This window comes from Myotis daubentonii, chromosome 5 (assembly GCF_963259705.1).
Source record: "Myotis daubentonii chromosome 5, mMyoDau2.1, whole genome shotgun sequence".
In the NCBI taxonomy this organism is placed as follows: domain Eukaryota; kingdom Metazoa; phylum Chordata; class Mammalia; order Chiroptera; family Vespertilionidae; genus Myotis; species Myotis daubentonii.
In genome coordinates, this window is record NC_081844.1 from 26,669,539 (window position 1) to 26,680,174 (window position 10,636).

Genomic DNA, 10,636 nt, shown 5'->3' on the forward strand with positions numbered 1-10,636 from the left:
AGGGAGAGAACATTCCAGGTGGAGGCACCTGCACCTGCAAAGGCTCTGAGGCATGGGAAGAACTTTGGCTTTCACATCGAGTGCCATGGGGATCCACAAGAGGGTTTGAGCAGGGGAGGGATATGATCTCAGTTACATTCTAGACCACAGCTCTGCCTTTTGTTGAGCTGAGTTTGAGATGCTGTGAGACCCACGGGGGGACGTCGAGAAAGCTCTTGAATAAGCGGGTACATCTCAGTATGGGTTCTTTACCTAAGATTATCCATCATGGGATGGGGACGTGGGCAAGGCTCAGGCTACTGCCACCACCCTCTCTAGCCGGCCCAGACACTTCTTTGTGTCCTGCAGCCCCATTTTAACCTTTCTTGTGTTGTGCTCAACATCAGAACCGTGGACAGCACCAACTGGGTTGGTAGGGGTGCTGTCCACCGTGCTGAAAACTTGCTTCCTTCCTGTCCTGCGTGAAGGCAGCTGTGCAACAACAGGTGTGAGCCCTGGAGACCGGAGCTCTGGTCGGGGAAGCAGGGTGTCCATGGGTCTGCACCTCCTCTGATTCTGATTTCAGCCCTTTCATGCTCCCATCTCATTCCCTGTGGTCTCCAACAGGCCCACCCCCCCCCTCACTTATTCCGCTCCAGCCACACAGGTCTCCACATTGTTCCCTGAACGTAACGGGCACCCTCCAACCTCAGGGCCTTTGTGCTTGCTCTTCCCTCTGCCTGGAGTGCTCCTCCCACCAGCCCTGGTATGTTAATGGACCCCTCGCCCCTCTCCTTCGCACCTCGTCTCCAGTATCATCTCCTCAGAAAGAAGTCTCCTGACCACCCACTTGAAATTGCAAACGGTGTCTCCATCCCACAGTTGTCCTATTGTCTTCCCTAGTTTGAGTTTTCTCCTGATCACTTGTTAATATCTAACATATCAGAGGCCTCACTCCCTGACCTAAGTCTGTGGTCCTAGAGTTTGGAATTCAGAATTTTTCAGATTTTTGAAAATAACTCTGGTGTAAATACTGTGTGTTGCATAACACCCCTGGTGGAGTCTGGGATAACATCTCAAAATCAAACACTTTATCATCAATGAAACATAAGAATATTCACACCAAGTTAAATAAATGAAAGCTACAGTAACCTCATGTCAGTTCAGATCAGGTTTTTGCCACAGATGAATTAAGAAAAAAAATTTTTTTTTGGTTTTCAGATATTTTTGAAATTTGCAATTGTAGTTCTGTATATAGCTTATACATCTTGTCTATTGTCTCTTAAGTCTGAGAATGTGAGCTCCATGAGGGCAGAAATTCGTGTCTGTTCTGTTAACGGTGACAGCCCCTGTGTCTAATCACACAGTACTTGGCATGCAGTAGGTGCTCCCTAGTGTTTGATGAATGAATGAAAGGATGAGTTAGGGGAAAGCAGCTTCCCTTTTCCTAGTCCCTGGATGACTCCATGCCCTGAATGGCCTGTCTGAAGCCCTGCAGAGCCGGTGTGTGTGTGTGTGTGTGTGTGTGTGTGTGTGTGTGTGTGTGTGTGTGTTTCCCTGCCCCTCCTACACTTCCTGTCTCCATTGGGTCTTCAGCACAACCTCACAATCAGAACTCCTGCTTTCATCCGTGCATCCAGGGGTTTGGCTTTGAGGTTCCTACTGTCCTCAGCATCCCCTTTCACTATCAGGACCCTGAATCCACTCACCCTGTTTCCTGTGCCTTCTACACCCTGGCCATGGTAAAAACAAAACACAAACAGGCCAGCTGCCCGGGGAAGACAGGCATGTGAGGCCCCTCACTGTGGGTTTGTGGGTCTGCATTTCACACGAAGACACAAGGGCACAGAGAGGTTAATTAACTTTCCTGAGGCCAAGAAGCACTGAGCCAAGATTTAAACCCAAGTTGCTGGCCCACAGCCCCACACTGTCTTTCCACAATTGCCCTCAGAAACACTAACAATACACCCACACCCAGCCTCACTGACACCTAGACCCACAATAAAAGTCCTCCACACTCCAATACTCAGGGAAGGAAGGCATGTGGCCAAACTTCTGTTACAAACAGGTCTTTATTAAAGATGAGGGAGGGGCAGGAAAGGGAGTCAGTGTCTCCTCTGCCCACTGCCTTTGGCTGCCCTCCTGGATGGGGAGCCCTCTCTGCTCCACCCTTGCCCCCATGATGGCACATCCTCATGGGGCTGAGGCATGGGGGCAGTGTGAAAACAGGGAACAGTGGGTTCCAAGGGAAAAAAGGCCCTTTCCCACAGCCCTAATAAATAACAGAAGGGTTTGGGGTGACCTGGGCACAGGCAAAAGGAGACAGCACCCTGAACCACAAAACTTTTGAACTGGACAAGCCCTGCATAAGTAGGGAGTTAGGAGGGTCTGGGCGGGAGGGTGCACATGGTGGAGGGTCTGAACGGGGAAGGGGTGAATTGAGGACCCTGCCATGGGGGAACCTGCCCCCACCCTCGGGTTGGATTCTGATCCTGAGGAGAGAGAACCCAGTTACAAAGGATGGTCCCATCTCCCTCCTCAATGTTGCACATACTTAGACATGGGCGGTCCCCCATTGGCTGGAATCATACCCACCCTAGAAATTCTGGAAAACAAGGGCTCCTATTGGTTGTTCATTTGCTGAACACTGGCTGGAGTTGCCCTCTTGCCTGAGGATTCTAAGTGAGGAGGAGGCTCCCATTGGCTGGAGTAAACTCCTTTTGATTACAATTCAAATAACTGGAGGCTCCCATTGGCTGGCAATAGCCAATGGGGTCAGGATTTGGCCCTCAAAAGGGCAATCCTAGGGGGCAAGGGCCCACCTCCCAGTTATGCCCACTTGGATGTCCCAGAGGGCAAGAGAGGCAGGGGTGGCCCCCAAATGTCCTTCCAGCCATCCTCTGCTGTCTGGACCTGGCTGGTTTGGGGACAGGGGGCTTTGGCACTCACACGGCGCACGCACGCACACGTGTGGCAGGGAAGAAATGAGGACTGGCAGATTCTGGGTGAGTGATTGGGCCTCACAGCAGGTGGTCACGGCTAGCAAACAGGTAAGGGCTGAAGTTGTCCCGATGGAAGGGGGAGGGATAGAGTCCACTAAGGGTGTACAGGTCCCGCAGCAGGGGTGTGGGCAACAACAGCTTCCGGCCACGTCCACCACCCCCTCCTGGCCCCCCAGGCCCAGGAGAGGAGGGTGAGGGGCCCTGGCTGGGGGTTGGTGCTGGCAGGGGCAGGGGCAGAGGCAGGGGCGTTGGCTCAGATCTCAATCGAGGGCGGGGCACACGGGGTGATGAACACATGGCTGGAGCCCTGGAGGACGCGCAGCTTGGGATCAGGTGGCCACGGCGGGCGCAGTTCTGCGGCTCTGGGGGTCAGAGGTCATGGAGTTAGAAAGCTTGGGAGGAGGTAAGACCTCTGTGGCAGTCACCACCATCTGGAAGTCCCCTCATTTATCCCCCCGTTCCCCCGGACACTCACTGGATGGGGTGAGCCGTGCCGGTGTCGAATGCGGCCTGCAGGCCTCGGGTTCCTGAGACAAAGAGGCGGAGGGATGGGCTAGCGGTCCCCTGAGCCCCGCGGGCCACAGCATGAGGGCCTCATTGGGCAGAGAGCCCAATGGAAAAGACAACCAGGTTATCAGGATTAACCATGTTCCCTCGGCAGGGAGAGAGGGTCTCACCCTTCTATTCTGTGGGACTGTCCCCGCAGGTCTTATGTTCACAGAGATGAGTCGTCCCCCCCACATCCCCATGGCCCTGAGGACCCCCCTCCCCGATCTGTTGCCTGACACCTTGCACCCTTGGTCCCCCTTCCACCCACCACCCTCTCCAGCCGGGAGCAGTCCCCGGCCCCCCTTACCTGGGCCACACTTAACTTTTCGAGGGGGCTGTCCATGGTGGGGGCTTGGCCCAGGCTCTCCCAGGGGGAGAGCCTTCGGCCGGAGGGTGGCCGGCTCTGGAAGTTGTGCACGACACAGGTGACCTGGGACAGAGGTGTATTGAGGCTAATAAGTTAAAAGTGGTGTAAATGCCATCCCCGTTTTTCAGATAAGGAAACTGAGGGTCAGGTTTTCAAAGACAGCTAGCATTTTTATGGTGCTTACTATGTTCTTTGCCACCTACGAAGAGGCTGCTACTATTATAATTAACTCCACAGGGCTGGGACTAGGAGGAGGCAAGTAAGGCTCCGTTTCGTTTTTGCACTAATTTTTTTTATTTTTTAAAATATTTCATTAAAATTTGATTTATCTGAATCACTGAGTGTTTTTAACACCCTTCAAATTTTGCACTCAAAACAAGTACCTCACTCACATCATCCTGATCCAGGTCCTGCCATCCCATTTCACAGATGCACATCCGGGCAAGGTGAGGTCAAAGATCTGGTCCCATCCCCTTCACAATCATGCAGCCCTCCCTTTCGGGTCAAGGAGCCGATGGAGGGTCTCCCATACCAGAATGGGTGCCCAGGGGGCTCACCAGAAAGGTGGCGATGGCCGCTCCGGTCAGGAAGCCGGCCAGCACGTCTGACCAGTGGTTGCGGTACTCCGCCACGCGGACCACGCCCACCAGGAAGGCGGGGCACAGCAGGGCCAGGCAGAGCGAGGGTTTGACCAGGCGGGAGCCCTTTACGCGGAACACCAGTGTGACGTACATCTGCGGAAAGGAAACCCGACCGGTCAGGGGACACCGGTAATGCGGCTGGCGTTTGGGGCTGGGGGCACGGCCAGAATCCCATTGGGGCTGGGGGAGGTGGTCAGGGGCTCCAGGGAGGAGCCAGAAGACAGGAGCGCAGGGGGTGGAGGCGTGCACCCCGAGTGGGCCCTGCTGGGGTGGGGCGTGGCCAGATCACCAAAGAGCAATGGCGCTCAAGGGCAGGGTCTCCCCGGGACCAGTCACAGGTGGAGACAGGCCCTTGCTGGGCGAGGGCGTGGCTACAGAACCAGAGGGCGGAATCAGGACCTAAGGGGCAGGTCCAGGAGCTCCAGGAGGTGGAATCCCCAAACGCCAGAGGATCACTGACCCGAGTCGAAGCTGAGACCCAAACTCCAGGAAATGGAGTCAAAGCAACATGGGGTGTGACCAGGGAAAAGCAAGGGAGCGTCAGCAAGTCCTAGCAGAGACCAAGGCAATAAAGGGGGAGGGACCGAGGGCTCCAGGGGGTGAAGGCCCGGTCTCCCAGCCAATATCCAGGACCTGCCGCACCCTGGGGACATGGCTGGGCTCCAGGCACAGTGTCCTGCTCCCTCGGGGCGGAGCCAACAGCTTCCCGTGGGTGTGGCATTACCGGGTCAGGAGGCAGGGCCAGGCACCAAAAGGCCACAGCAGATTCGGGGCAAGACTAGGGCCCAAGGGGAGGAGTCAGAGCTTCCACGGGGTAGACCCTGCCTTATGGGCGGGGTAACAGGGCCAGGGCGTGGCTTCCCCTGGGTGAGAATTAGAGGCTCCAATCCTGGAGGCCTGCCCGCTGGGCGCCCCCCAGCCCCCCACCTCTACTGCCGAGCTCCCATTTCGGGGCTCACCGCTGTGTAGGTGACGGCATAGGCGCAAAGGGCGGCATCCTTGCAGGGGAAGGCGCGGCGTGCAGCGGCCACCAGGTTGGGGCTGCCAGCGCAGGCACCCAGGTCGGTGACAAAGCGGTCGGGCCCTGGCCGGTCCGGCGAGGGCGGCTGGCAGCCCAGGGCCGTGTAGTTGGGGCGGCACACGGACAGGAAGTGCGGCGTGGGGTTGCCAGTCACCACCTGCCCCGCGTTGGCGAAGATGGTCGTGGTGAAGAGGCCAAAGGAGTAGACCCCTGGGGATGGGGTGGGAAAGGGTTCAGTGTTAGGGTCCTGCTGCCGCACTGTTAAGGCTCCCCTGTGAGCCTCCTTGGGCCTCATCTGGGCCGCTATCTCCTTGTTCCTGTGACCACCATTTAATCCCCTTAATACCATACCCCATTATAGCCGGCCACCACGATGGCACTCCGGGCCTCCTGCCTCTGTCCCCCTGGGACTATCGCTATGGCAGCAGGGGGCCCTCCCCTGGGACCCCATTAGACCTGGGTTTCCTCAACAGCGTTACATCAGCATTGGACCTATGCCTGGGACCCCTGGGACCCCCTGATGGCATTTCTGGGCCTCTTCATATCTGCCCTGGACTCGCTGTGACCGAGTTGCTCACTTTAATGAGCCAGAGCTGAACCGCCGGCCCTCTGCCACGGGGACCACTGTCATGGATGAGCTATGCCGCCTCCCGTCCCAACCACCCACTGTGGCTGGGACTACATTTACAGCACAGCTGAGGTCTCATCTCCCTGGGGCCCCATGGTGTCCCCCTTTTCTGACTGAGAATCTCCCTGTGGCAATTTGGGGCCCCCTCTTACAGTTGCCGCCGTTGGCTTAGGCCCCATCCATGTCCCTAAAACCTCCATCCTGTCTGGCCTGGGCCCAAGTGCCTTTTGCCTCTGACCATCATGACAGTTCTAGGCCCCTTTCCCGCTGGAATCCTGATGATGGCTGAGCCTGGCCCATATCCCTTTGCCCAGTTGAGCCCTGGCCCCGTCACTCACCCAGGAAGCGGACCAGCCTCCTCAGTGGGGGGCTGAAGCGGCAGCAGGCCCCAGACACGATGGTGCTCTCCCCGATGATGGGGATGGCTGAGGGTGGTGCGGGGAAAAAGGCACGAGCCAGCTCCCCCAGCAAGATCTGTGGGTGAGACCAAAGCAGGGTCTTCCTGGCCTTCACGCCCGGCCCAAGCCACCGCCCCCTGGCCCTCCTGCCTCCTGGGAGGGCCTCCCACAGTCTACCAAGGCTACCCCCCCCAGTCTCACCGTGAGGGTGGGCCCAGCGGTGACCAGAGCATAGATAAGTGCAGGAGGTGCCCGGCTGGCAGCCTCGGGCCCCGGGTAGGGCTTGGCATAAGTACTGTCATAGCAGAAGAAGCCCTGGGTGTGCACAGGGAAGGTGTCCGTGAACTCCAGGCGGTACGCAAGCAGGACCACCACGCCCAGCAGCACAGACTGCCACCCAGCCAGAGCGGAGAGAGAGATGGAGAGAGACAGAGAGAAAAAGAGAGATGGTCAGGCCTGAACTGGGGACATGGAGAGACACACACACACACACACACACACACACACACACGGAGAGAGACAGAGAGAGAAAAGGGGGAGAGAGACAGAGAGTGACCAAGACGAGGGAGATGAAAAGAGTAAAAGAGAGAGAGGTGGGGAATGGGGCCAGAGAAGTGTCAGGGTTTGGGAGACAGAGAAAAGAGATGGAGATGGAAACAGAACGAAAGATAGAGAAGACAGAAATGGAGGGGAGAGGAGAGAAGGGGGAAGAGAAGGAGAAAGAGAAAGAGAAAAGGCAAAGAAGAAAAAGAGAAGGGGCTAGAACAGTAGACTAGAGAGAGAAGAAAAGAAGGAATGGGATTTGGGAGAGAGAGTGAGGACACGGCTAAAATCTGACCAGAGAGATATAGAGACTGGGTCGGGGAGTGACAGATCACCAGGGAAGAATTAGTACTACGGGTAGGACTAGCAACTACCACAGGTATAACTCTTCTGTCAGTGAATACATTTTACCTTCTAAATATGCCCATTTGACAGAAGAGGAAATTGAGGCTCAGGAGGATATGTGAGTGCCCAGAGTCCAAAAGTAAGGATGTGAAGAGTGCGATTGGAACCCTGGAAGCGCTACTTCTGAGTCCAAGCCCATAAACACTTCTCAAGAGAAAGGGAATAGTATTCTCAACACCACCCGCCCCCCCCGCACCCCCCCCCCCCGCCCCGAGACAGGAAGGCGGAAATGGGGAGAGAGAAGGCAGGCCTGGAACCAGGTAGATGGAAAATCAGGGCCAGGTAGGGACCTGGCCAGGATGAGGGACACGGAGACGAGACAGAAAGACAGGTACACCCCCTCCCCACGGAGGGAAGGAAGGAAGTGCTGGACGCCTCACCTCCACGAAGACAAAGCAGGGAATGATGGAGAAACTCCTCTTGAGCTGAGGTCTCCCTCCCGCCATGGTGAAGGCCTGGGCCTGTGGAGGTGGGAGGAAATGGGGTGGCCAGGGTGGGGCCTAGGGGGACGCTCAGGTCACAGGCCCTGGAGTCCCCTGGCCATGCCTCTGCATATCCAGGGCTCAGCCCTGCACCTGCCCATTGGAGACACTAGCCTCCTCTGACAACCTGCTCAGCTCAGCCAGCTGGCGGGGGAACCCCAGAGATCCTCTAGTGGTCTTCACTCCCTATAACCTACATAGGAGATTCTGACCCCATACCTTTTAAGAGGGATTCTCCTCCTTACTAAGCAGGACCCCCCCCCACCCGCCCCGGCCTTGAGAAGAGAATTCTCCAACTTAACAGGGATACCTCCACGACGGAGAAGGATCCATTTAGAAGGGTTCTCACACCCACCAGTTTTTAGGGAACCCCATCCTCTTTCCCCACATGCTTTACAGGGGACCCCATGCTCCATGTCCCCCACTCCTGCCAGGCCCTTCTCCTGAGCCCCTTCTCCCATGTCCCTATGGTTCGTGGCTGATGGCCAGGCCCTACTTCTCTCCCAGTTGCCTCTCCCTCTCTACTTTCTTCCAGCCCATCACCTCCATGTATCATTAGGGCACTACCTCCCACCACATGCTCCCACTACCCCGAGCAGTGAAGCACTAACAGGGTCACACCTGCTTGACCCATTCTCCCAGGCGGGCCTCACCTGTGAAAGAGCCCTATGACTTCCCACAGGTGGCTGCCACGTCCGGGGACTCACAGCCGTTCCTGGCAGCCAGCAGGGCAGTGATGGTCACCCCCATTGCACAGATGTGGAAACTGAGGCGCAGGCAGGTGAGGGTAGGCACTCTGGGTCCAGTGCTCCATCCACAAGGCTTGCTCTTCAGTGTAACATGTGGGATGAAAGTTGCTAGAGGTCCCAGATGTCTCTCTGGCCACAGCCCCCTCACCCTCCCAGAGACATAATCAACCACATCGCACCCCCAGAGTACACAACTCAGCCACAGCCTCCATCCCACCCCCACCCCCACACACCATGGCCCAGCATTCGCCCATCTCACCAACATGGACCAAGTGCCTGCTGCGTTCCAGGCACTGTACTGAGTGCCAGCCTTGTGGTGAACAAGACAGGCCCACTCATTCAGACAGGTGCCCAACACCCACCACAACCCACCACACACATAACTGCATGCTCATGCACACACTCCACACACGCACACGGCACAATGTGCACACAGCCTGTCACGGACACCCACACAGATCAGACAACTCCCCCCCAGCACAGGCACAGGGACACAACGGGAGGCTCCACACGCCTCACAGCCCCTCACAGCCCCACGTGAGCACTCGGCCCTCAGGGATGTGGGCTCAGGGTTGCCAACACACTTAGGAGCAACATCAAAAAGAGAGTCACCATACACAATGGGGGGTCACTGAACCGGTCAGTGTCACACCCCCAGTTACATGGAATTCAGTGACAACCACACACATGAACACTTCTCATCCACGTCAACTGTCATGGGAGATACCGTGCTATCCACAGCCACAGCCACATGGCCACACCAGGGCACATACATGGACCATGACAGACTCACACAGAGCCACAGCCACACAAGAAAGATGCACGATCACAGCCACACATTAGAATGCAAAAATGCCCCCCACACCATTAAAAGGAACACACAATGACAGTCACATACACACAACCACACGGACTCACAATCACAGTGACAGCCATCACAACAAAGCCACACACACACCATCAGTGATAGCCACGATGAGAGCACACAATGACAGCCGCAGGAGACAGTCACACACACCACACACACTTCAGAAGCCACACCATCACAGCTATACAGACACAAAATGACAGTTATACAACCACACACTGACAATCATTACAGCCATACAATCCCAGTCACCCTCATCACCACCTCTTGGCTTCTCAAGCCCAGATCCCCTCCCATGCCCCCTCCCAGCCCGGTCCCCAAGCTCCTCGCTTCCCCTCCCCCTTCCCACGCTGGACCCGCAGGGGACCGGACCCACAGGATCCGAACCCGGACCAGACAGAGACCGAGTATCGAAGCCCGAAAGAAGGCCTACAAGGGACACTTCAGGCCCCTCCCCCTCACCGGGTAGAGGCTCTGCCACCTGAGCTCGGGGTCCGCCTAGACGTCACCAGCGCTGCCGGACGGACCGATGGCTGGCCTGGCGGGCGGGCGGGTGGACGCACAAATGGAGATGCTGTCGGCCCGGCTCTGCGCCGCGCAGACTCCGCGAAGGAGCGAGGGGCGTGGCCTCGGGGCGCCTTATTTGCATAACACAGTGGGCGGGGTATCGAGACGTCTTATTAGCATGATCTGGGCGGAGCCTCGGTAGCTCTTTGGGGCGGGGCGGGCGTGTTAAGAGTAGATTGAGGGGGAAAGAAGGATGGAGGTTAAGAGGGAGGACGCTGGCCCTGGCCGGTTTGGCTCAGTGGATAGAGCATCTGCCTGCGAACTGAAGGGTCTCAGGTTTGATTCAAGTCAAGGGCACATGCCCGGGTGGCGGGCTCCGTCCCCAGTGAGGGCATGCAGGAGGCAGCCGATCACTGATTCTCTCTCCCTCTCCCTTCCTCTCTGAAATCAATAAAAAAAATTTTTTTTAAAAAAGAACAAGTACCTTAATTGTAGTG

General features: G+C 56.8%; 1 protein-coding gene across 4 annotated transcripts; it reads right to left on the minus strand.

Moving 5' to 3' along the window:
* Positions 1-2,032: 2,032 nt before the first annotated feature.
* On the minus strand, positions 2,033-10,566 carry PLPPR2 (phospholipid phosphatase related 2). Of its 4 annotated transcripts, none has more exons than XM_059696728.1 (10): positions 10,095-10,555; positions 8,669-8,843; positions 7,914-7,994; positions 6,787-6,900; positions 6,526-6,661; positions 5,498-5,769; positions 4,455-4,631; positions 3,838-3,960; positions 3,457-3,508; positions 2,033-3,343 (listed from the first exon to the last, which is right to left on the minus strand). In XM_059696728.1, the coding sequence occupies exons 3-10, from the start codon at positions 7,977-7,979 to the stop codon at positions 3,000-3,002; spliced, it is 1,284 nt and encodes a 427-aa protein (XP_059552711.1). In that variant the 5' UTR covers positions 7,980-7,994; positions 8,669-8,843; positions 10,095-10,555; the 3' UTR covers positions 2,033-2,999. The 4 variants fall into 4 exon arrangements, with proteins under 4 accessions (XP_059552711.1, XP_059552710.1, XP_059552713.1 ...); XM_059696727.1 differs by having other exon boundaries at positions 6,787-6,975; positions 10,095-10,551; XM_059696730.1 differs by having other exon boundaries at positions 3,195-3,343; positions 3,854-3,960; positions 10,095-10,566.
* Between the last annotated feature and the right edge of the window lie 70 nt (positions 10,567-10,636).